The sequence below is a fragment of the Heloderma suspectum genome, chromosome 3, assembly GCF_057233095.1.
Source record: "Heloderma suspectum isolate Gila_16-S chromosome 3, 16-S_ref, whole genome shotgun sequence".
Taxonomy (NCBI): domain Eukaryota; kingdom Metazoa; phylum Chordata; class Lepidosauria; order Squamata; family Helodermatidae; genus Heloderma; species Heloderma suspectum.
In genome coordinates this window covers 283,124,372-283,151,620 of record NC_139460.1, presented here as the reverse complement: position 1 = coordinate 283,151,620, position 27,249 = coordinate 283,124,372, and the positions used below count along the sequence as shown (strand labels likewise).

Genomic DNA, 27,249 nt, shown 5'->3' with positions numbered 1-27,249 from the left:
TAAAACAGTATATGAGTAAAATTCTTCATACATGTTTGCATTATATTTTAAAGAGTGTATTAACTCAAGTCTTTCTTTTTTTAAGAGATTGGCAAAATATTTACATCTTACTATTTTTCTGGATCCAAAAGAATCCTCAAAAATGTGCATGCCTTCGTTCAGTGGCAATGATTTTTTTTTTTTTTTAACTGACAGGTGGGTACTTTAGTAAGCATTATGCCTAGGTACTTCTTCACCTGAACTTAGATCCCAGCCACTGCCTTATCAGCAAGGTAGGCTGACAGTGCACATTTCAGCCATGTGTAAATGATAATCCCCCATGCTCATATCATATTGCGGTATCCCAGAAAACAGTTTGTTGCTTGGAATATGGAGGGGGACTGTACTTCTTGCTCCCTGTGTTCTTCTTCCAGCTTGGCAGAATAGGCATGCTGTCCTGCTTGCAAAGTCCTTTCTCTGATTTCTGTCGTGCCTTGATTTCCTTGCACAGGCAACGTTTTTTCTCAATCATTTCCAGCATTGTATGGTCTCCATGCAACCACTGCATACATGTCACCTATTAAAAAAGGCATAAGCTTTTAACCACAGCTGGAGTATGGTACCGGTCCCTTGAGAGAAACAGGAAGCATTTTCAAAGCAATACAAGAAAGCAAGACCATTACATTACTGAAGACAATGAAGGACAAAACACAAAAGCAATTGAACAGGATGTACTGTGGAGTGTCTTTAATTTTCATTCCCAGTACCAATGAATGGGCACAACTACTGTGTCTGAAATATGCCTGAGGCATCACTGAATCCAGCCTTGCCAAATCTGGGTCCCTTCAATTTTTTTCAACTACAGCACCCATCATTCCTAGCCATTGGTCATGCTGGCTTGGCTGATGGAAGTTGTAGTCAAAAACCCAGGTTGGAGAAGGCTGATCTAGACCGACATAGAGCATCATCAGGCTGTTCCTGGACTAAACTGCATAATACTGCAGATGGGGGATCACCTGTTTGAACAGTTTCCCATTGGATGGAAACAAAATCCCTACACATAGAAAACTAGCATGTCAAAGAGAATGATAAGCTAAAAGATATATATTTCTGAACCACCCAGAGACCTTCAGCTATTGGGTGGTATAGAAATTAAATAAACAAACAAACAACCCACCATTTTTTCTATGCTTTGGCATTGGTTAGTATTATTATGTTGCAGTACATCAATGTTGTAAATATAAAGTTTTTATTTCTTCAGTTTCTTAAAACTGGTGAACTAGGACTTACCTTTCAGCATGCAATTAACTCCACTATTCTCAAATGGAAATTCTCAGTATAACACCAAGCACTTACTTCACTGCTTTGCTATATCAGGAATATAACACTCTAAGATCAGAATTCTTTAGCATCCAGAATTTGTCTATCAGTTTTCTTCTGATTCTACCCTCTCCCCTCTCCCTTTCAGTTGATATTTTGCACCTTCTCTATATTAGTTACCATGCAGTACAGTGAGAGTTTTGTTCAGCATAAAGTCTACATCATGGAGAGAAATATTTACATAAGAGTGTCAGACTCAAGGCTAAATAGCTTAACCCTCACTGTTCCTCAGCTAAGGCTCAGAGTTCTGACCCCCTGACTTCCCCTCCCAAAGACTCTCTCTCAGAGCAGCCATTTTCTTCTCACAAGGAGCAAAGGTTTCAGTCTCTTCCTTTAAAGAGCCCCACCCAGCTTCCAGCTGTTCTTGCCTGAAACGTTCTTCTCTTTCCTGGGTACTACCCTACCTAAGGAAGCATCTGTCTTGTCTCCTTGCTGAGCCTGCAGGCCAAATGAACAATTCTGTCATATAGGGGAAGCCCTTTCCTCTGCTCTCCCTCCATTTGGATTGTGGTGTTTCCCTAAATCCTTCTGCTTCAGCAGAATTCAGGTATATCTCTTAGAGATTTTCCCTGCAGCACTTATGTGTTTTCCTGTGCACTGCAGGATTTGCCTGGCTTCTGTGACCTGTGTGTGTGTGTGTTTGGCAAATGCTACATAAGCCCTCCAAGGTAGTGGGCTTGCAGAGAAGTTCCAATGGGAGAAAGTAAGGTTCAGAATTAATCCTACTGGATATGTATTTGACAGCTTTCTTCTTCAGTGATTCACTTATATTTCAAAAGCTGCTTGGGTGCTAAATCCCATTAAACAAAAACTATAGATACTAGTGGGGTGCACAAAAGGGAAGATTCAATTTGGATCCAGCTTTGGCACGTCCAGTAGCAAGTTGCTTCAACTCGGACTGCTTGGAACAACCCGCTTCACCTTGTGCCTGGCGTGGGGCCTTGCTTTGGAAAGCTGCAGCTTTGTGTGTCTCCCTATAGTGTATCATAGGGAAAATGGCTGGTGTGCAGGTGAAAGCCCACATGCTGCTGAAGACCATTGAGGCAACAGGATTTTTGGCAGGGGGTGAACACTGATATCTCCATTGGTTTCCATGGGGAGGGGGGGAGAAAGCCTGCACCCCTGAAAATGGCTGGGGAGGGAAATGGAAAGCCTGCCTCCTCTCAAGGAACCATGGGGCAACAGGGTTGTTGTTGGTGGTGGGGTCCCCCTACCACATTTTCAGAGGTTCAGGTTATCTTTCCCCCCTGTATAAACTAATAGAGATATTGCTGTCTCCATTGTTTTTCAGAGCAGGCAAATACAGCTTGCAATCTCCCCAAGGAATCTTGGGTCAAGCAAAGACTGTTGCGGCAACAGTAGCTTTGATATGCACTCCGTCCTTCATTGTCAACATTAGCACAAACTACTCTGAAGTCACAAATATTGGGCCAACTGTCAAATCTCTGGAGCAATCCACAGCTTTGAGACCAGCCCACTTCACTTCAGAGCACTTCAGGGAAGACCTGCTTCGTGAGAGGTTCATCCTATACGTCCAAAATGGCCTGCTTCAGCTGAGTATTCAGGCTTTGTCCGAAGCAGATGCATACCCCTAATAGATACACACCAAAAATAAAAGATGATTCTGCACTGTTCACTGACAGCAGCATACCATACCTATATTGTATGGGTACCACATGGACATGTTGGTAACCATATTTTTTTCTCAGTTACAGATAACTGAGGGCATATTCAGATGCCATGACACCGATCAGGGACTGGCCCAACTGTAGGATGCTGTAGCACAATCTTCCCCAACCTGGTAGCCTCCAGATGCATTGGACTGTATAACATCTGCCTGTTTTGTAATGTATGTTTTTTATATTACTAAATTTAACTCAGGTAATATAGGGCCAATAGTAATAGTGAAAGGTAGAAGGGGCCTGTGTGTGTGAGGGTTCTAAGGTTATATAAAGGGTGAGCTAACAGTTAGTCAGATAGGGCCTTAGGGATCGTGGAAGCAACACCTAGTTAGTGGGGTTTGTGTATAGGATTTTAGGAGGGTAGAGTAGGTAGGGAAGTTAGGAACACTGATCAACATCAAACATTGATTAATAATAATAACTTATAATTTTTCATGTTTTAAATTACTCATTGTTTTTTAAAAAATCCAAATTCCCACATGTTTGATTTTATGCTACCTTTATTATATCGATATCCTGGTTACTTCTCCTGTAGTGGGTTGAGAGAACCAATTGAGCATTTTGAGTCTCTCTGGAACTCTCTGGTAAAAGGGCTCAAGTTTGTGAGTCAGTAGCAGGCATTCCTAAGGGGGTTTGTTTTAGAGGAGGAGGCTGGAGAAAGGTGGAACCTTGGGCAGGAATGCCCAGATTGCAACTCCTGTACCCAGTCGTCATGCCATGCTGGCTGAGAATTATTGGAGTTACTCCCACGTTTTCCTAAGATTGCAGCCTAAGTGCCTGACCCAGTCAGCTAACACACCCTGATATTATTGTTCTTTTAATGGACTGACTACTACATGAATACATAAGGCTCACTGTAGGTGGAACACGAATGATCAGGAGTATGTAATTAGTTACCAAGTATTTCTATTGTTTAAACATTGCCCTTGCTTCCTTAAAATAAGAGGGAAGGGGGAAATCCCTATAATTCCGTGGTTATTCCAATAATTGTCTACATAATACTTTGGAAATGTTAAGGAAAGTATTGCAAAGGAAAGTGTTGTAAAGATAGGAACATGCGTAATAAAATGTGCACTGCCAAGTATTCTTATACTCCGAAGAAGAGGAATACAATAATTTGTGGCTTCTCTTACTATTGGGTATAGTACTATTATAATTTGAGGAAGGATTACACAATTTTATTTTTGTTCTGAAGAGGAAATAGTAATACTGTTAGTGCTTGGAAGACACCCCCCGCCACACACACACACACACACACACACAATTTCAGTGAATTAGTACAAGCTTAAAAAAATGTCAGGCGCTGCAATGGCAACTAATTAAAGGCTTTAAAAATCAGCTAATTAGATTGCCTCTGAACAAACTGACTGATTCATTCATCAGTTACAATAGATGGTATAGTATCTTGGAAGGAACTGATGAAATTTCTTATGACTAAATAATATTTCTGATTGCCTGAAAATTAAATGAAATGCATTTCCCCAATCAAGAGATTTACAAAGCTTGCCTACAACAATGCTACCACCACTTCCAGAGGGCACATCTGAAATGTAATTTCACCATTTCAATCTCTTATCAATTAGGTTCACTGATCAGCTGATTAAGTTGTTCATCCCTAATCAGGCATTTATTTCTAGCTATTTTCAATGAAATGCTACTCACATTGGAGCCAGTAATACCATCATTTCAAAATGTGACTCTCTTCTATTGCCTTTCAGGACTGAAATCACTGAACATATACCACAAAAAAACAGAACAAAATGGCGTCAACAGTACATGTAAAGTTCATAAACAAATACACAAACACAACTGTAAAAAAAAATGGAAACACCTCTAAGCCATATCGAACAAACTGCCTTTTCACAAAAGAAAAAGTGAATGACCAAAAGTATTAAGGGACTATGGAGGTGGATCTTTAAAGAATAATACCATGAAAAGCCTGCTTATGATGAGTGCAATTCTTCTGCTAATTCTCTTTGGTAATACATTTTATGTCCCATGTAGATAATAAGTTTAGTAGGGTATTCTCCTGCGCAAGGACTGAATAGAAGCTTGTCCTACTGTATTCTTGTGCAGCTGCCATTCATTACAATGGAATTTGGGAAAGGGGAACTTCCTACTGGATTGGACCCAAATATGAGCACTTTGATATAGCATGGTGTGTGTGTGTGTGTGTGTGTGTGTGTGTGGAACTAGCACAAGTTCCACACACACATTCCCATTTTCCTCCTGTCCCTAGAAGACCTTAATTCTATTTCCACCTTGTGATGGATAAGATCATGGTGCAGTTTTCCAGCTGCAAAACATTCTCAATTTTTAAAAAAGTAAATCAGCAAATTTGATAGTTCTACTATCATGGCAGAACTTGGGCATATGGCATACCAGCCTTCCCCAACCTGGCGTCTTCCAGAGGTGTTGAACTACAGCATGGATGGCTGTGGGATGCTGGAGTTGTAGTTCAATGCCTCTGGCGGGCACCAGGTTGGCGAAGGATACTAATCAACCTCAGTCATCATTCAGCAAAATTCCCCTAACTGCCTTCCCCAGCCTGGTGCCCTCTACATGTGTTGTTGGACTGCATCTTCCATCATTCCCAGCCAGCACAGACATTGGCTGCAGATCCTGGGAGTTGTAGCCCAATACATCTGGGGGGCATCAGGTTGGGGGATGTCTGGTTTATACCAGCATATTGTATAGCAAGCTGATTTTACAGCAATAGCTCCTTTGGATATATATATATTTTTCTGATAGAGAAGCCTTTTCTACCTCTTTGTTAATATGGTAGCATTTGAAGCTCTGGTCATCAGACATGCCCATATTCAGAAGGTGTTTCCATAATTTTCCCCAGTATTGTATCATCACACTTACTTTACTGTAATTGTGTACGTTACTAGGCTGTGGAAGTGGTTGCTCTCTCCTGGTTCTTGTGGGTTTCTTCCCTCTCCTATTAGGTGTGCAGTGGGGTTGATTCTACATTTGTAGGAGGTATGGGGGAAACCAAATAAAGTAATATTGGTGTGACTATGGATCTTATTCTGAATCAAAACAAAGTTCTTTTTCACAATCGCCACAGAGGAACAAAATGGACTATCAGTGAAAAGGTACACAGTATGGAAGTTTAAATTAAATTAATACCCAGCAACTTTGTTTCAGAACGACCAGTGTAAGTGGCTCATATACAGGTTCTGTGAAAAATGCAATGATTTTAGTAGAGCAGAATGTGCCAGGAACTGTCAACAGGGAAACAAAAAAGGAAAGGCTTGCTTACCATTTGCTATAAGGAGGGGAAAGTGCAGGCATTACTATTGTACCCGCCCACACTGACTGACCAGTTACGTTACTGGGGTCTTCATATTTTTGGTTTCAGTGTACGTGGTGAATTCATTTTCCTATCATCTTGATTAAACAGGTGTTCCTTGGTAGAAATTTCTATTTGTTCAAACATGGGAAGTCTCCACTACTTGTGCCAAATGGTTTTTTAATTATCTGCAGGGTTTTGAAACAAGCTAACTGACATGTGTGAAATTCTGATGAGTTCTATCCCTTTAAAATGATCACAAGATGCTTTACTCTCTTTGCTATATGTTTAATAACAAGATAATTGAAAATGAAATAGAGGAAAGGAAAGGTTCCTCCTGTGCAAGCACCGGGTCATTGCTGACCCCTAGTGGGACGCCGCTTACGCTGGCGTTTTCATGGCAGACTATAGCGGGGTAGTTTGCCATTGCCTTCCCCAGTCGTGACTACCTTTCCCCCCAGCAAGCTGGGTACTCATTTTACCGACCTCGGAAGGATGGAAGGCTGAGTCGACCTGAGCCGGTTACCCGAGACTCAGCTTCCGCTGGGATCAAACTCAGGTCATGGGGAGAGTTTCGGTTGCACTTATTCTTTGCTATTTACTATAATCATTTACATTTATTTATCTGAGTTTATTTCTACTCAACTCCATTTCAAGGATTTGGGGTGGACAACAGCACTTAAAACCCCCAGCAACAATAATAATTGTTAATATGAACATAACAAAACAATACCGTGATTATTAAACATAATATATTCTATCAAAAAGGCAGGATAAATGCACAACATGGCAAGGATAGGTTTTTGAACAGCCACAGCACTTTATTTGTCAGTGTTCTAAAATGGGTGGGCACCTTGAGCACTTTAGCCTACAAATCCACTCAACCCTAGCCAGCTTACCCAATGGTGAAGGATCATGGGAGATGTAGGACAAAGCATCTGGAGGACCATATGTTGCCCAACCCTGCTGTAAAGCATCCGGTGGATCCTACCAACATTATGTCACCCTTGGTGAAGAACACTAACTCTCCATTTTACCATGCCAGCATTATATTATACTGACTATCACTTGACATAAAGTGGCAATAGGTGTGTCTGCCATCTGAGTATTCCATAGGTCACAACTCATGGAATCCACATATCCAGCAATATTTTGCCCTGAAAACTAGAGCTGTGCACAGATGGCTTCTGAAATTTTCCACCTTGTTTGTGGGCAGAGAAATTTGGAAGTCAATTTTACCGAATTCTCCCAGGGTGAGGAGAAATTCCCAACAGTTTTTTACAGTAGGGCTCACCATCGGCAGGGGTTGTAGTAGCACAGGTACTTTCAAAGGGGGTGTGCGTGCGTGCGTGCACGTGCGTGCTTCTGCTGCAAGTGCAATGGCATCAACTGTGTTGGTAGGCTGGCCCACATTTTGCATCCACCACAATGCAGGTGTGAGGGCGGCAGGGTTGTCTAGCTCCAAGGGAAAGGTACCAAAAATTTCTCTCAGTTTTTTTTTTTTTTTTAACAATTCTCTTGCTATTTGAAACTGCTTTTGGAAAGAAATTCAGTGGTGAAGGAAATTTCAGAGGAATTCTTAGGTGTCCAACTAGGGCTTGAAGCTTGGTGATTTCTTGCTGGCTTCCCCCCCCCCCCCCAGACGCTAGTCTGTAGACTGCCATGCCTGCCTGACTCAGTATGTGCCGAGTCGAGCAAATGCGGTGGGCCCCCTGCTCCATCAAGCCACCATTCTGCGCAAAACGGTGGCTTGGTCTTTTCTGTAAAGGCTGATTTTACATAAATGGCAGCCATAAAGTGGCTGTTTATGCAACATTACAGGCATAAATGTACCATTTACACTGGTAATGTTGCGTAAATGGCTGCTTTACAGCCACCATTTGTGTAGATTTACGAAAAAGGCCAAGCCACATTATGCAAAATGGCAGCTTGGCAAGGGAGCAGGCAGTGGAGCACCACTCACCAGGTGCCTGTGGACTGCCCAGTGGCTCGCCATATGCAGCAAGTAGGGTCAGGTGGCCAGTGGGGTCTGGCAAGTGGCAAATGTGAGCTACGGTGAGTTTGTGTTTTTGTTTTGTGTTTAGCTTATTTAGGAGATGGTTGAGGAGTGTGTGCAAGTGTCGTTTTATCAGTGTACAATCATCTCTCCAGTAGCCTGTAGTTCCTTGGGCTTCCCACACTTCAATTAGAGCCCAGGGGAAGTCTTCATGAGGTAATTCCTCTCATTGGACTTTTCCACATAAGAAAGCACAGGCAGCCTGAGAGGCTGCAGGGCAATGGAGAGATGTGTAATTAATAGGGGGAAAAACCACACACATCATCGTTGGCCACTTCATAGCAATTAGGTAAGTTCAACAACACCACAAAAATAAATTAAAGAATGCCCTGAGAATGAGGCAAAACAATGAAGCCTCTTTCATGGGTGAAGAAAACTTCCAGGAAATTGGAGGGCAGATTTCATCATAGCACTGGCTCCACCTTTTCCATGGAGTTAGACACAACCCTGCCCCCTCACACCTGCATTGTGGTGCATGCAAAATGAGGACCAGCCTGCCAACACAATTGATACTGTTGCCACTTGCAGTAGAAGCACATACACACAAAAAGCCCTTTGAAAAAGAAGAAAGAAGCTGTGCCACAACCCCTGTCAATTGTGAGCCTTACCTGAGAGGAACTGTTGAGAATTTCTCCAACCCCTGGAGGAATTTGGTGAAAACATCCCTCAAATTTCTCTGCCCACAAGTAGGTAGGGATGTATGGATTCCCCAACGTCCATTCTGGTAGGGAATCCATGGGTGGGGGGAGGTGATCCATTCCTCCCCCAGGAATCCTCCCTGGCTGGCTCTGCTCCACGGCGAGTCCGTGGAGCCACCGGCTGGATCTGTCCGCACCTGGACTCCCACCCACTGCGGGTCTGCGGATGCAAATGGCGTCTGACATAGCAGATGCTATTTCCATCTGCAGACCGGCAGTGGATGGCTGCGGACTCACCAGATGGACCCGGACCTGACCAGCAGCAGGTAGGGTCCGTCTGGGTGAACTTCACGGGGTGACGGAGGGGGGTTGGTCCGTTCCACCACGGACTCAGGGGGGGGGGCAGATTCTAAAGAATCTGGCCTCATTGGAGTCCGTGGTGGAATTCTCCGCCATCCCTACGTGGACTTCGCGACTCAGCCCCAGTGAAAGAAAGCCTTGGGTCATGGGGAAAATGCCTATTTATTATCATAAAAAGAGTAAAGCCATTCACGTTCTTCCATTTCCGATTTATGAATTTCTTTTCGTGATTATTTTCGTAAAATCCACCATTTGACGGACAAAAAAAAAAAAAGGGTTCGCGTGAGCCCCATTCCGAGGAGGATTCCATGGACTGGGTTTGTCAGTATTCAATCCCATTTAAAATTCGTGCAGAATTCTCTGACATCCCTACAAGTAGGGTGGAGGATTTCAAGCGGCCATTTGCACGCAGCTGTAGTGTAAACCTGTGCTTGTGTAACATAAGTAGCTCACACATTAGTTTACGCTAGTGCATTGACAACATCACTAGCGGAAGCACACTGTTGGATCCTTCCCATTGAAATCAATGGGCCGTGGTGGCTTAGTGGTTAAGACACTGAACTGCAGACTGGAAGGTCGGCAGGACAGCAGTTCAAGACCTAAGTGCTGCATGATGGAGTGAGCTCCCGTCTTCAGTCCCAGCTCCTGCCAACCTAGCAGTTCGAAAGCAAGAAATTGCAAGTAGATAAATAGGTACCGCTTCGGTGGGAAAGGTAACAGTGTTCGGTGCACCTTGGTGTTCAGTCATGCCGGCTACATGACCAAAGAAGCGTCTTTGGACAGCACTGGCTCTTCAGCTTAGAAATGGAGATGAGCACCACCCCCTAGAGTCGGACACGACTGGCTGGGGACACCTTTACCGTTTAGTGCAATGACAACATTGCTAGCTGTTGGATCCTTCCCATTGAAATCAATAGGAAAAGTTAGTTATGACTAAGTGAAGTCCCAGTGATTTCAATGGGACTGAAGTGTAACTAACTTAGTCTGGATCCAACCCACTGTCTAAGCCAACTTTAAGATGCACTACTTCTATTTGATGTTACAGTGCCTACACAGGTAGACCAAACTTCTCCAAGTTTATCTCTTTCTACATAGGGGAGTTTGATCACCTGTATCATCCTGACAAAGTAGTCAGGGGAATATTACAACACAGCACATGCAATTATTTAAGATGTGTGGTTAAATGACCTTGTCTATCTACCCATATTTATATTTATATTTTATTTTATAAATAAAAATAAATAACCATCTGCATGAATATACATCATGATTTATAGTTAAGGTAGAACAACAAATGTACAGGATGTTGTTTAAAGGGAGTGGTGGTGGTCTCATAATGATCCTAGAGAAATATATGACAAATGGATTTGCAGACATCAAGCAAATTGCTTTTCCTGGTCTGTAGAACTAATTGAGCAAAAGCCCAGGACCAAGCCATCTACACTGCACAACTATCATTTGAAAGAAGAGATTGAATATTGTATTGCTTGGGAAAGAACATAATGATTCAGTTGACATGTGAAATGTGAATACATTCTTGTTAAGGGAAACACAGATTTCCAGGGGGATACAGATTTTACGAGCAGGAGCTCAACACAGATTCTAGAAAGGAGGAATCATGGTATGTTTGGAAACTTGATATGACACACATTGTTGTGGAACTATAGAAGAGTTGTGCTGAAGTCATTTGAATGACACAGCAACAGATTGTTTTATGTTTGAGGGCTAAGAGAGCAATCCTATAGTCAGGTCCACCCATGGAAGCCTCCATCCAGGAGCAGCGGCAGAAAGGGCTGCTGCTGTTGCTTCTCTGCCATTGGTGTTCCAACAGCAAAGATGGCAAAAAGGAGATGTTCCAGGGGGCAAATTGTTAGTTATTTACTTGGTTTTTATTGCATTTCTATTGCCAGGGATGGGAAGAGGTTCTTATGGGATTTTCTGCTTCATGTACCAAAATAACATGGCTGGCTTTAGATGTTATACACCTTGACTTGGGTAGGTGGGTGATGTGCCATTTGCTTCTCTGCCTCAGGCAGCAAAATATCTTGGGCCCCCAGCCCTGTTCCACTGACCATATAGAACTGCAAAAGTCTTGTCAGCATTCTGTCAGCTGTCCATATTCAGGCTTACTAATACATCCTATGTTGGAAAGGGATGCAGGATTAGACAGAAAGGAAAGATTCTCCCTCCCTCCCTCTTCCCCCCTCTCTCAGTGTGTCCCCCCCACACACACACACCCAATTACAAATCCTTGACACAGAAATGAGTCACTGGTCAGCAGGCCGCATGAGTCAAGGACAAGGTAAGTTGCTGCCAGTAAATTAAATTCCCTCCTGCACAGTGAAGTAAATGTGAGTATTTTCACCTTCTGTCAGAACAAAATATAAGGAAATAATTACTGGCATTTGGAGTTCTCCAAGTTATGCTGCAAACAGACTCATGGAACAGGGGAGGACCAGACAAGGATCTGGAAGTTATCTCCACAGGTCAGTTGTATTTTCCAACATGGAAAGAATGTTCTGTTAGAATAATTCTTATTTCTTGTGCTCAAAGAAGGGCAGTGGAAATCTATTCATGGGCAGAAGTCAACATGGAACATTAATGTAATTTTAAAAATTAGTTCCTCTGCCTCATAATAAAACAGACAGTCATGTTCTGTGTTGTTTAATGGCATGGGAGAGCAGCTTCCCTCAGGGCAGGATCACACACATATTCAAGGAGGCATCCCCGCCACACCTGCAAACATACTGTGTAATGCAGGCCATGAGCTTTCACCATTTGGCAGATTCTTCCTCCTCAAACAAGGGGGAAAGATTGTTCAAACAGAGTCACACACAGCCTCCATCACAGACTGCATTGTGTGTGTAGAGGGGATGCACAAATATGCATATTCCCCCAGCATGCATTCAAGGGGCTCATGGGTATGTATCTGCACATCTCTTGCCAGAGCCCTTAAGGCATGTAACTAGTCCTGTGTATGTTGTGTGCACTATGGAAGTATGGAAGGACAGTGCATACATCTGAGTTTCCTTTCACAAGGGATGGTAATATTTGTCCTAACCCAGGAAGTCTCTGAATTTAGGAACATAGGTTGAAATGGTATTTTATGCTTCAAATATGCATAATGCTGGCTGGAGATATTACAGAGATGTGGCTGAAACAAACAAACATCTTAGATGGGAGAAGGTGTTCATGTCTTAGGGAGCAATCCTATGGGGATAATCGGCCACTTCCAAACTCGGAGGCTACTGACGATCCAATGCAGGGCAGGTGGAGCATGGACGGGATTTTTTCCTCCACACTCCAGTCACCCTGCATTTGCAGCTAGATGGCCAATTTTGGCTGTCTAGCCAGAGTGGCTCGGAGCAAGGCGGGGGGGAGGCCGGATGATGCATAGGAAGTGTTGTACCAGTGTTTCCACCATCCATTCCCTGCCCCCTCCTACCCCCAGGAACACCCCCCTTTCCCCTGCTCCATGCTGCTCTTACAAGCATGGAGCTGGAGATGAACCTATGAGGTGGCCGGGGGGGGGGGGGGAGTTGGTTTTCTGGGAGCTGACCTCAGAGCGCTGGCTCCAAGGTCAGTTCCCCCAGACCAAAAAATCCTATGGCCATCTAGCTGCTGTCTAGCAGCCGTAGGACTGCACCCTTAAGTGCAATTCCAAGATGAGCCTGGTGACTCTATTTTTGGAAAATAATTGCAGGGCATTTTGCTACAGTTTAGCAATCAAACAAAATTTTCAGAGTCCTGAACAGTACAGAATGATTTTTTTTTTTTTTTACAAAAACAGCAGTTGACTCAATCTATGACTATTCCATACTGATTCTGTACATTTCACTTCCAAAGATCCCAAATGCACTTTGTGAAGTTTAGTGCACACACAGTAGTCCAACTGCTATCCAATGCAGAATATCCTGCCACAATGACTGCATCCCTTCACACACATTTCAGCACTGAAAGCTTAAATCAAATTGATTAGTAATCACTTGAATAAATCTCATTATTTTGTTAGGGATTTGGATCAGGATTACCAAGCCTGAACACCAAAGCACTTCTGGTGGAACGTGTCCTCATCATGTTTTCCCAGAAACCATGCCTTGTAAGCTAGAGGCTACAATTTAGTTTCTGCAACCAACCATTAGAAAAAAATACATTAAACCTGGAGAAGAAAGATGGTGCACAAAGGTGGCTGTAATTTAGCCAGTCAAAAATACTTCTGAAAGAATCCACCAGCTCTTTTTGTGAAGGTTTGTCATCTTTCCAGCAAGAAAATACACAAGGGTGCAATAATTTATTGTACAGTTAGATCAATCCAGCTGGACAAAATCCCCAAAGATAAATAATATAATTAATGTTAATTGAATGGAAGTTATTACCCTTAAAAAGTAAATATGCCTTAGCACAGACAGTTCCTAATAGAGGCTGTAATCCAGCAAAGCACTTATATGCCCAATGTAAAGTCTGGTGTTACTGATCATCCAGGTGTCCAGTAAGAACAGGGTGGAGGCTGGCCAAGCTTTCATCTGGAGCCTCTTTGTGGCAAGTGTCCAGTTTTGGGAATAGGATGTTAAAAGTAGGGCTGTGGAGCATAGTCAGAGCCAAACGTCACTATGGAAACATTATATGAGCTGGAGGGCAACAGCTAGTTTCCATGTATTATTTACTTAACCAGGGACTGTGAAAATGGACATGTTGAGAACTGTGACAAATTCCATCACATAAATACATTTTTACTCAGTGAATAGGATCAACGTTCTTGGTATAGTCCACTACAATGCTCCGCAATGACAAGCACTCTGAAATGGACTTTGAAATTATGAGATTTTGGAGGCCTAATATGTTTTGGATTCTTTTCATTTGTCTCCCAATTTCTGAAGCTTCATGCTACCTACTGCTGCCATTTTCTCTGAAATGGTTGCGATGGAGTTGCAGTGGCTATACTGTTAGGAGCATAAACAATATTCTTAGGAGTTGTGGGTTCAAGCCTTACTGGTGGCAGTCTCCAGTTCTCCCAGTTGTGAAACAAAGGGCTCATACCATACTTACAGAGTTAAGGAAAAGCAATTCAAGGAAGTACTGCTATAGCACACCCTTTTAAATGTTAAGCCATAGGTAACAACATGTGATTTATCAACGTCAGCCCAACGAAACAAAACAACAACAACCAGGATTAACTTCAAGTCAGCAATGATCAGGGCTAGACATTTTTCATTTTTTCATTTAAAAATCTGATTTTAACAAGAATGCCCAGCTCCAACAATATTCAAGTCTAATGCTATTAAAGTCTGTTCTTGCTGGCTGCTGATATATCTTACTAAGTCTGCTTCTAATGATCTGAAATACACATCAGTGCATGTAGCTCATGGTGACTGGTTATGAGCCTTACAGAAGAAGAATATGAAATGAAGAACATAAACCATGGTGCTGCAACTGTACCTATTTGATGGAATCTTGCTTATTCGTGGGAACAGCGCTTAGAGCAACCCCCCCCCCCCCGCTTAACCAATCAACCAATCTAGCTGAATAAAGATTTCAATACCCAGGCAGGGGAATAATGCGTGGGTTTCCTTCTGTGTTACTTCAGGCTAGGGGGAGAGATAAACTGGCTAAGAGCAGAGGCCTGTGAGGAAGCCCTGAGCTCCACAAATCTCCTTTCTATATATCAGTTTCCCATTTTTGTCCATGTACGGACAATGATGTCATGGCAGAGACAGTGATACACTAAGATTCTTGCAACTGGCTTTGCCACAGATGATCAGCAGTGAGAAAACTTTTCATTATTTCCATGCTGATTCTGTACAGATGGTGCAGCTTTTTCTTCGTCCTCCTGTCTCACCACACCTGTGTTCTGTTGCCTCGCCTTTTTCATTTTGCAATTCCTGGCTTGTACACTCCATGGCCTTATCTTGCATTGGGAAGCCACATCCCCAAATCCAGGCACTTAGTTTCCATTCCCTGAGTCCTGTGTTCATAAAAGGGAATGACTCCGGCCAAGGCATGGGCAAGGACTTGATTTCAGTTTGGTTTTGATAAGGATTTACCAACTTTTGCAATGTTCTCCATATTTGGGACAAAAAGAACTTATGACTAAAAAATAAATAAATAAAATGTTGGAGAAACCAAAAGTGACAAGCCCAGGGCTTTGAGAGTTTAGCACTTAAGAATCTGGATTGTATCCCTATGTATCAGCCCTGTAAGTGCTTAATTGGGTATGCCACTCCTTTTTTCTGTCAGGCTTCCCATCTTTAACAGCTACATGGCAGCCAGGTACAACATGGTCCTCTCCATGCTAGGAATAGGTGTACTCATGGAATTCAGCTGGTGGAGATGGGTGAGAATTTCATTTCAGTTCCTTTCCAGAATGAATTTACCAAAATTCTCAATATTCTTCATGTTTGGGAGAGAAAGTACTTGAGGTTTTAAAAATTCAAATGGTGAGGAACTGAAATGGACAGATTCACCTCCCCTGATCCAGCCTTTCATACTCCCCTGCCTCCCCCAGCTTTCCAGAGTGTACAAATGAATCAACCATCCCCAAGCATATGACCCTCACTCAGGCATAAGATGTTGACCATTGCCCTGGTGGAAAAGAATAGAAAAGTAACCACTGTTTTAAAATTCTCATTTAAAATACATGAAGTTTTTATTTTCATTGTTCAACAAGACAAAATGAAGGTTATAAGTTATCAAAAGTGAGTGCTGGCATCCATACTTTCTCATAACTTGCATACATATAATGTATATGAGGAAGTCAAACATTTCAGAGACAGACTATGAAGAGACACACATACATATACAGATATATAAACAAACTATACATACATACATGGGTGAATAAATATACATATTTATGGACATACAGTATACAGACAAGATACTATACAGGTGCAGTAAGTGCAATATACTGTATAAGGCTATACAAATATTCGAGGGAATCTGATGAAATCATGGTCACCATGACAACAAGGCTAGAGCAGTCTGTGATGTAACAAAGAGATGGTGATAAAAACAGAACTTGTTCACAATGTCCTGTGTGGTGTCTCCCTCTCTCTCACACACAGTTTAAACAGAAAATACATTAAAATCCACTGAATTCACGTATCAAAACAGCAAAAAAGCTGCATTCATGAAGATAATACGAATATGTATGAGATGAAACAAGTGACATTCTATTTGTAGCATCTTATAAATAGGATCTTTATTTTCTTTAACAAGGGGGATGGAATACACAGTCCCATGCTTTCATGAACTTTTGCTTTATGTCACTTTTAATCATTGTCTTTTTTTCATTTAAGAATAATATTTTATAAAAGTGTTGCCCTGAGTCAAACAGAAATGTACACCAAAAACAACAACCCCAAGAACATTTTTTTTCTTTCAACAAAGGCACAAAGATTTCAACGGTAGGTGCAGAAGAGCCATGGGAAAGCAATTCAGCAATAATGCGTGGGTCACTTATTTATTTTCTCAACCTCATTAAAATAATTGTTTTCACTCAAAATCTTGGAAGGTTAATTCCCTGTCATCATCTCTTTGTTTTTTTTGAAGACAGTTCTGTAGATTTTGAAAAGGGAAGTCTTAAAGCAATACTCCTGAAGGAGCAAGGAGCCTTATGAAAGAAAATAAAGTTATAGCTAAGCTTAGAGACACATACGCTGACCATGTAATATTAATATCTATTAGCATTATTCAATTCTAAATTCCTTTTCATTACACTGTAAGGTAGTCTGTGTAAATAAGTACACTGTTAGGTTTGAACTGTATCACATGCAAATTTTTGAAGGGTAATAAAAAAAGTGGTGGAAGCATTTCCAGTTAATATTTTGATTCTCAGAGTAGGCGAGACAAATGTGGTTCTATAAATGCAAAATTTCACAAGCCCCAAGAGGTTTAGTCTAACTACATTAGACCAATGAAATGGCCATAGTTTGCCATTAATGGCCATAGTTTGCTTAGGGCACAACACTATGACTGCTGACCTTGATGAGCATCCAGCACACAGTGAAGGAACTGCAGAGAATTGCCTCCCTATCCTCCCACTCTGCATTTTTGCTAGATGGGCTTTTTTGCCTGACTAGCTGGGTTGATACAGAGGGAGTGGGGGTGGGGAAGGAGCCGGGAGAGGACTCAGGATAGCTTGTATCCTGGCCGCTCCAGTCTCCTCCCCTCCCTGCCGACTGAAATGCCCCCTTTACCTCCTCTGTGAGGTCAGGTTCCTGACCTTGGAGAGGCATCCGGCGCAGTTCTTTTCATGCCAGCTACAAGGGGGAGGGAGAGGAGCGCATATTCCTAGATCAGTGGTTGGAGCCCTGTCTCTGACCTCAGATCCAGGAATCCAAAATATCCTATGGTCCCCCAGATGCTGTCCAGGGGCCATAGGAATGCTCCCTTAGTCACTATACATTGGCTCAAGCATTTTTGTGTGTGTTGTTGTGGGTCTTTCGGTGGACATACTCAAGATATTTTATTGCATTCATTTATATCTTCATGAATTGTTATAGTATACTGAACACCTTAATTTAATTTAATAGAAGTGACTTCCAAGGAAGTGAGTTTAGGATTGAAGGCATTGGTTGTAATCCTCAAAGTGTTCACACGCACACACATGTTTGTGTGTGTGTGTATGTGTGTGTGTTGAGGGCTAGAGTGGTGTAGTGGTTAGAATGTTGGACTGGGAGACAGGAGATTGGGGTTCTAGTCCTCACTCAGCCATGGGGCTCACCAGGTGACTTTGGGTCAGTCACTAACTCGCAGACTAATCTGCCTCATAGGATTATTGTGAGGATAAAATGGAGAGAAGGAGGACCATGTAAGCTGCCTTGGGTTTCTTGCAAGAGGAAAAAAGGTGGGATATAAATATAATAACAAATAAAAAATAGAAGATACTCAAAAGCACCTAAGCTTGCATTCCTATATATTCTTACCTGGGAGTAAGCCTCATTTAACTCAGTTGGGCTTACTTCTGAGTGGACATGTGTAGGATGTGTAAAGCACCATGGAAGAGTAGAAATGTGGAGGAACTAAGATGAATCTCAGACCTTTAAACCATCAGACAGGCCAAACTAGGGCCAAACCACCCAGGCATTTAATGCTATGTGGAACATGTGCCACTTCTACGCACTGAACAACTGCTTAAACATGATTCGTTGCCATAGGATTTCACAAAGTAAAAACATGTAAAAGAAGATTGGACAGCATTGTGGATGTTGATTCCATCTGTAGCTACTAATCAAGGTGGCGAGAGAGATACAACTTACTGCTAGAGGTTGGTTGTGATAGGATGACTTCAGAACAAGCCTCATCTTTTCACATGTTCAGTGAACAGGGGGAGAGGAGAATTGGGATCACTCCTGCTCTCTCTGCCCCTGGCCTCCACATGTCTGTCTAAAGTTCTGAAAAGAACCGATGAGCAAAATTGTACACACATAGGGTTTCTTCACATGCCCCATGATTAGGAACCCTGTATGTGAGGGCCCTGATTACACACACACACACACACACACAAACGCACTAATGCATGATCTATGTGCAAACACTCCTTCAGATGAATGTGAAGAGATTGGGGCTGAGGCAATTCCAATCCTAATCTTTCTTCCCCACATTCAGTAAATGCCTGTTAAGGGGCTAACTCTTATGATCTTGTCCATTTCCTCAGAAAGCATCTGGTCATGGACAGTGTTGGCAACAAGGTCCCAGGCTTGAAAGACTTTGTTCTGAACCAAAATAGTAATTCATATATGGTCTGATAAAAATAACCGCTGAAAATTATTGTTTCGAAACAAACTGATTTAGGTCATCAATGTCTTGTTGAACTTGAAATGAAAAATTAGCATCAAGAGATCAGTGGATGTTACTGGTGACTCACTAGACATCTCTGCACATCCCTACCCTTATTTGCCTCTCTGTTCTGTTGCAGTCTGCAAATACCTTACTGTGGCCTTGCCTCAAGCTGTATTAATCAAATTGGTGTTTATTAATTATTACCTGGCTTTACTTCCAAGCTTCCAGTTCTCATTCTTGGTTTGGTTCTAGTTTCCTATGTCCTGTCACCTCTGTCATTCAACTAGGGATGTACGAAACACCTGGCTCCACGCCGGGCAATCCGCGGTGGGGGGGAGGCGCTCCGTCCCTCCCTCTGGAATCCTCGATGGAGGGGGAGGTGCTCCGTCCCTCCCCCCAGAATCCTGCCCAGCTGGCTCTGCTCCGCGGCCAAGCCGCGGAGCCGCCGGCCAGCTCTTGCCGCCCGCAGCCTGACATCCAGCTGCTGGGCAGCCCTGCAGGGACGCAAATGGCGGCTGTCATAGCCGCTGCCATTTGCGTCCCTGTATTGAGCTGTGATAGGCTACGTAAATATTTACGTAGCCTATCACGGCAGGGGGAAAAACCCCAGCGTACGCAAATGGCGGCGTACATTGGGTTCCCCCCCCTGCTGTGATAGGCTGCATAAATACTTACGTAGCCTATCATGGCCTCCGCAGGGATGCAAATGGCATCCCTGCATTAGCTGTGATAGGCTACGTAAGTATTTACATAGCCTATCACGGCTATGAAGAGGAGGAAGCGAATGGCAGCTGCAGGACGGCCGCCATTCGCAAAGCAGCGTGGATGGGAGCATGTAAGTGCTCTGTTTCACGTGACTTTCGTGGGGTGGGGGCGGCGGGGGTTTTGTTCTGCGATGGATTTCGGGGGGCTGAATGCACTGGCATTCGGCCTCACCGAGATCCGTCGCGGAATTCTTTGACATCCCTACATTCAACCTTTCTTCATTCCTGAATTCATACCCAGCCTAAGCTCAGATGTGGCACCTTTCAGGTCATTTGCACCCCAGCTTCATGTGCTTCCAAATGGGTTTCAGGTTAAAAGCCTGAACAGCATTGGCTTTTAGGAGACTCTGTAGGAATTCTTTGAACATTTCTCTGATGAGCATAGTGCAGTCCATTGACCTGAGACCAGACTTTTCTCCCATGAAATTCTCATTCAGAGTCAGTTTAAAAAGATGCTAGGCATCTGTCAGGATTCCCCTTATGACCTGGACCTCCTGAGCAACTCCTTAAGGATCTTTTTCCTCCTTAAAAGTCCCACCTACCTCCTTTTAAACTTCCCCTTCCCAATAACGTCGGATTTAGGCTGTAGGCATGAAGTGATTGGCACTTCAGATACCGGGGTGTTAACCACAACAGTTTACTGGTAAATTAAAGCAAGCAAATTACAAGAAAATGTATTTACAGAATAGAGCTGAGTGATACAAAAGGCATTAAGAGAAAATAAAGGTTGCAAAATACATATTCTTCTACCCTAGCTGCACTTAGACTTCTCCAGGCTGCTTCTTCCTGCTCTCTCTTCATGCTCTGGTCTCTCTGTCTCACTGGCTCTCTCTCCCTTTTATCCGCTCCTTCCCCAAAACCAAAAGTACTCTTTCAAACTTGGAGAAATTAAATCTAACTCAGGAAAATGAAACTACTCCTCTCAGGGTTACTCCCTCCCAACAACAAACCCTAGGCCTCTAGGTCTGAGTCGTCTGACTTTTTTCTTTTTCTTGCCTCTGTAGACCTCAAATTTTCACCGCATCTCAGGAAACCTTATTCATGGAGGCGTCCATTTCCAGATGTTCAGCCTTCCATATTAATTGGGTAGCTGACAACTGTATGTTCAACCTTAGAACTTGAAGGATCTGTAGTCTAGGAGTACATGACACTGATGTGGTAAGGATGCATGGACAAGCTCCTGCAACCTGACTGATGCATGACATTGAGCATATGAAGCCCTGCATAGATTTATGATTGTTTTTGAAAACATGGCCAGGATCACATTTAAATCAAGCCATACTACACCAGGTTTAGGGATGTGAGGATTTTGTTTAATCAATTCTTTCTGTGTTTCATGGATTGTCAAGCGTCTTTTGTTTCACCATTCTCTGATGGATTGAATCAGAATATTTTTCCCATTTGGAAAAGTACGCAAAACAGTCCACTGAAATATCCACACCTTTCTCTGGCATGTGACATTTTGTGTATTTTTCTTAGGTCAGCATAAAATTAATCAGCAGAGCACACACTAAAAAAAGTGCTACACAGCAGAGGCTGAAGAGAGATCAGAAATATATAAAATGTTGTGTATGTGTTTTTAAAAATGGTATATGTATTGGCATATTTTCCAGCAATGTTAATATTTCCGTACAGCTAAATTTATGTACAATTCCATCCATGCTACTCAGAAGATGCTGGTCCACTGTGGAATCCATGGATTGAATTCATAGAAATCCGAAGTAATTTGAATCCATTTTGGATTTCTCTGATATCCCTAACCAGGATCAGATACAATGAAAATACATGCTGACAAGCAAAGCCTTGGTGATTTAGTTTGCATGAGACATAGCAACATGTTTCATGTAGCATTATGAGACCAGATGATCCATGAGAGGAAAATATCAGGATAGCCTGCACACAACGGCTTGCATGCATGCCAGACAATATCACTCCCTGTGCCAAGAGTAGTGGCACAAGTCATGGATGTAATGTGAAGGAAGAGTCAGGTGATGCTACTTCAGTATGTGAAGCAAGGGGGAGGAGGAAAGCAGGGGAGGCTGGTGGCTCCAATTTTGGTGGGGTGGAGATTCCTTTCTGAGTTTTAGTTACAACTAGTCAGAAGTCTGAAGGAGCTATCCAAGGTTCTGAACCTTATCCCCAAAATGCATCCAGAACCCTGGACAGTTCCTTTAGACTTCTGGCTAGTTGTAACTAAAACCCAGAATGGAATCTCCGTCCCATGAAATTGGAGCCACCAGCCTCCCCTGGAGGAAAAATGGAACCTGTGTTGGCATTCTTGGCTTCATGAGAAATGTGTTTACTTTGGGACCAATTGTGTGATTGGATAAGCCCCAGTGCAATGTGGTCCCTACCATAAGGCAGTCAAATACTTGCCACTGTGCTCCTCCAGCTTATTGATAAGGATGGGTGAGAATTTCGTTTGGTTCATTTTTTAATAAGAAATGCACAAAATTCACAAATTTCTTCAAAAACAGGATGGAAACATTGAAATTTAAAACATTCAAATGTGGAAGAAAGCGAAACTGACAAATTCATGCATCTAAGCTTTAAGTATTTACCCTGTTAAAAGTCTGGATTTGAATCTTTCTATATTCAGTCATGTTTGCAGTGCTAGGGTTGCCAGTTGCCACTTCTTCTTTCTGACAGACTACACAGCAGGGAGATACCACATGTCCCTCTCTATGCTGGGAATAGCTGTATGCATTAAATTGGGTTGGTGCAGGTGGATGAGAATTTCATTCAGTTTGTTTTTTAATAAGTTCTTATCAAAATTTGCAAATTTCTTCATAAATGGGATGAAACGAACTTCAGGTGTGAAATATTCAAATTTAGGAGAAAGCAAAACAGATAGATTCATCCCTCCCTATTTATTGACAGCAGATTTAGAAATACTAGGTTGTCTAACAATGGGATTGTTCCTTAATGGTAGGCAAAACATTTCTCCTTGACAAATCCAATGTACTATAAAACAATGTAGATCAATAACTCCCTCTCATGGCTATCCATAAAATGGCAAGCTAAACTCAAATCGTAATTATAACCACCTACAGAAACTGTGTTCTCTCTGTCTGTCTGTCTCTACACACACACACACACACACACACACACTTCAAGAAGTCTGCATGAGTAAAAAACAATCTTACAATTTTAGGCTAGAATCTTAAAACGTATGTAAGGGTTAGGGGGGAAAAATGTGGATTTTTCAAAGGAAGATGTGGCTGATTCTACATTCCAGTGGTAGATAGATAATGCTATGTTGCATGGATTCAGAATTTTGCAAGTTTTGAAATAACATTGCATGAGGCCAATAACAGCTTTAAGTCTGAAGAGTCACAAATGTCATGTGTCTGAAAAGAGCAGTCAATGTAGTGCCTATACCACTTCTGTGCCTTTGCAGATGCCCTTCTCCCTTTCAGCATTGCCATATCACATATTTAATCAATATATTTCCTGTAACACTGACCATTGTACTTCCACTCCATCTCTTTCTTTCTCCCTTACAACTACTATTGTCTACCATGTTTCCTTTTCTGGGATCCACTGACTCTCCTCTGATGCTTTTTGACAGAGCATCTCAAGAACCACCTGTCTATAATCACCACCCAGAAACCCACTATTCCTTCCTTCCCTATAGCCCCAGCAATTTCTACAAGAGTAGTTCCATACTGCCTGTCTCTGCATCTGAAAACAAATTGAGAAGTTTCATAGTTGCCTGGAGGAGTACAGGGAGACAAAGGAGTTTTCAGAACTGTGGCAATTCATACATTAAGGAGAGGACTTAGTAATGGGGCAACACAGGTCCGCAACATGCTCAAAATTTTTACACCCCTGGGAGCGGGGAGGTGCACATTCAGGGGGCACAATTCACTTGATGGATACTTCATAGCAATGGCTGAGAACTTCATGTTGCAAAATTCACACATTTCTTCATAAGTAGGATGGAAATAACTTGATTTTTTAAAAAACAACAACAACAACAACATAAACAACATAAATTAATGTAAGAGAAAGCAAAACTGACAGATGTGGCCATCCAGGCAGAAGGTTTTTGAGGCACTAGCTCTTAAAAGTCTGGGTGTTAATTCGTGTGTATTCAGCAATGTTTGTGATGGTGAATTATGCTACCTCTTTTTGTCTGACAGGCTTCTCATCTCACCTACACGCCAGGCTCTCCATGCACAGAATAACTGTACCTATTGAATTTGGCCAGTGCAGAATGGAAGGAATTTCATTTGGTTCATATTTTGAGAAGAACTTACCAAAATTAGCAAATTTCTTCCTATAGTAAATGGGATGGAAAGGACTTTAGATTATTTAAAAAAAAAATCAGAGATGGGAGAAAGTTAAATTGACAGATTCATCTATCCCTAACCCTTCATAGCAGCAGCTTTGGTAAGACTTGTCTCTTTCCAGCATCCTCCTTCATAGTACAACTTTTTTGAGATCTAAGTGCTTTTTCCTCTGCAGGAATTGCTTTGACTTGATCTAATATTTATGTTGTTCACTGAAGCACCTGACAGTCTCTGTGCACTATTGTGATGGCAGAAGCCACTAAGACATATATCGGGGCAGTTGGAAAATAGAAGGGATGGGGTTTTCCCTTTTTAAAAAGAAGCAAAATATGCGCTTAAAGAATAATGCATCTTCCAACTCCACCTAGTGGCTATTGAGCTACACTGAGAAGCTGAAGGGAATTCATGTTCAAACAAATACATTTCTGAAGTATGTGCTGGAATTATGGATAGACTAAAAATAAAACAGAATTCTTCACTGAATTATATACTTGTGACTTAAACTGCACTGTGACAGCGTAATGGGGGAAAATACCTGTATTGGGTTTACTGTGCTGATTATAAAGGATTCAGCTGCATTAATCTGTAGGACAAACAGTTTAGGATAGTCTTATTTATTTATTTATTTATTATTGCATTTATATCCCGCCTTTTTTCCTCTTGCAAGGAACCCAAGGTGGCTTACATTATCCTCCTCCTCTCCGTTGTATCCTCACAACAACAACCCTGTGAGGTAGGTTGGGCTGAGAGTCTGTGACTGGCCCAAAGTCACCCAGTGAGCTTCCATGGCCAAGTGGGGACTAGAACCTGGATCTCCCAGCTCCCAGTCCGTCACTCTCACCACTACACTACACTGGCTCTTTCCCAACCTGGTGCCCTCCAGCTGTTTTGAACCACATTTCCCATCATCCCTGACCATGCTGGCTTGGGCTGATGGTAGTTGTAGCCCAAAACATCTGAAGTACACCAGGTTGAGGAAGGCAGCTCTAGAATATATGTAAACATAAACATGAGAGTCTACAGACTGCATAGTTCTGCTGTTAGCTCTGGCTACAAGAATATAGCACCAGCTGGAGAACTTAAGCATTTGAGAACTAAGGTGCAACAAACTATTTTAGTGGTCCATGGAAGAGCAACTTTTGGGATCCACTCTATAAGGATCCCTGTAAAGTCCAAGGCTGCTTTTGGTACTCATCAATTCACAGGTACAACTGGGAGGATATGGATACTGTTCATCCACATTTCCTGTCGCTTCGCCTGTCCCCAACAGAGGCTGTGTGCCTTTAACCAATGCTAGGGATGTTAGAGAATTCTGCCACGGATCCCAGGGAGGCCGAATTCCAGTGAATTCGGCCACCCGGAATCTGTGGCGGAATGGAGCAACCCGCCCCACCACCCCACGAAAGCTCCGTGAAACGGAGCCTACCTGGCTGTGGCTCCAGCGGAGGCGGCAGTGGTGGCTCCGTTGGTGGTGGCGGCGGTGGCGGCTCTGGTGGCTCTGGCGGCTCCAGCCTCTGCCGGGCTGCAGCTGCAAATGGCGGCCACTACGCCTGCCGCCATTTGAGTCCCTGGAAAGCTGTGATAGGCTACATAAGTATCTACGTAGCCTATCACGGTTCAGAGCAGGGATGCAAATGGTGTAGCAGCCGCCATTTGCGTCCCCGCTTTTGCCGTGATAGTCTATGTAAATATTTATGTAGCCTACCATGGCAAAAGCGGGGACACAAATGGCGGCCGCTACGGCATTTGTGTCCCTTCGCTGAGCTGTGATAGGCTACATAAATATTTACGTAGCCTATCATGACAAAAGCGGGGAGGCAAATGGCATAGCGGCTGCCATTTGCCTCCCCGCTTTTGCCATGATAGGCTACGTAAATATTTACGTAGCCTATCATGGCTCAGCAAAGGGACACAAGTGGCGGTCACTACGCCGGCCGCCATTCGCATCCGCAGACCTGCCGTGTGGATGCACCCGGCTGGGGTAGGATTTCAGGGGGAGGAGCAGAGCCGGCTGGGGTAGGATTTCAGGGGGAGGTATGGAGCGCCTCCCCCCCACCGCGAATGTCACCCTTTGAAAAGGTAAGTGACGTTCGTACATCCCTAACCAATGCAGGACAAGAATCAATTCAGAAAATTCTGCTTCTGTTATCAATGCATCTCTATAGCAAAAAGAGTTGCATCTATCCAACTCTGACAGGGCCAGCCCTCCCATGAGGCAGGTTGAATCCCCCATTCAGGTGGCAGATCAGGAAGGATCCCGCATGCCCACTGCTGGGAGTCCTGATGCCACCACCCCTACTGCTGCCCTATGCCTCTCAAAGTGAGGCATAGGATGGTTGGGCATTTTGCAGAGCCACACCATCTGCTTCCCTGCCATGCGAAAGTCTACACCAAGCAAACAACTGGTGCGGGTCTCTACAGAGCCCACCCAGGCCAAATACCTCACTCTGAGGGGTCCTTTTTCAGAGCAAGGAATTTGGTAGGGAGGTGACGCTGGGAAACACCTGTGCTGCTGTGGCATAGGCAATCTCCAGGGCCGTGTCCCTGCCGATGCCTCCTTCAGAAAACCCCCCAGAGCAAGGTACTGAGGGGAAGATGGATGGTGGGAGGAGGAGGAGGAGGAGGAGGCAGCTCACAGGGTGGCTTACACCCCCCCAGCAGTGGCAGATGCCTCCAGTTCATGCTCCCCCATCCACCCCACTCCTGGCAGTGGGTTGTGGTGCCTCATCTTTGCCCTGGCAGCCATGGCTTATGCTCCCACACCTCCCAGGGGCAGCGGCACTGTGTTCTCCCACCTTAGGTGGGTGGAGGAACTGCACCGGCCCTGCTGTTATTCCACTTGCTTAAATGGCTTTAAATGGGGAATGGACGAATTCATGGAACATATGTCTATCAATTAGGGATGGATGAACTCACCCGAGTATGTGGTCAGCGGGTGCTCGAGGAGCTGCTGCTGCTGCCCGCCTCTGCGAATCAGGCCATGCGAACCACCGGAGGGCTTCGACAGTGGTCTGGGA

The 27,249-nt window shown here is 43.3% G+C and overlaps 1 protein-coding gene across 1 annotated transcript in view; it reads right to left on the bottom strand.

Annotated features, from left to right (window-relative positions):
* Positions 1 to 328: 328 nt before the first annotated feature.
* Positions 329 to 27,249, bottom strand: part of NYAP2 (neuronal tyrosine-phosphorylated phosphoinositide-3-kinase adaptor 2) — a 252,003-nt gene continuing 225,082 nt past the window's right edge. Inside the window, exons 7-8 of the mRNA XM_084845691.1 lie at positions 5,910 to 6,011; positions 329 to 556 (exon numbers count right to left, since the gene is read on the bottom strand). Of these exons, the coding sequence (XP_084701817.1) occupies positions 329 to 556; positions 5,910 to 6,011 (330 nt within the window). The remainder of the gene's footprint in view (positions 557 to 5,909; positions 6,012 to 27,249) is intronic.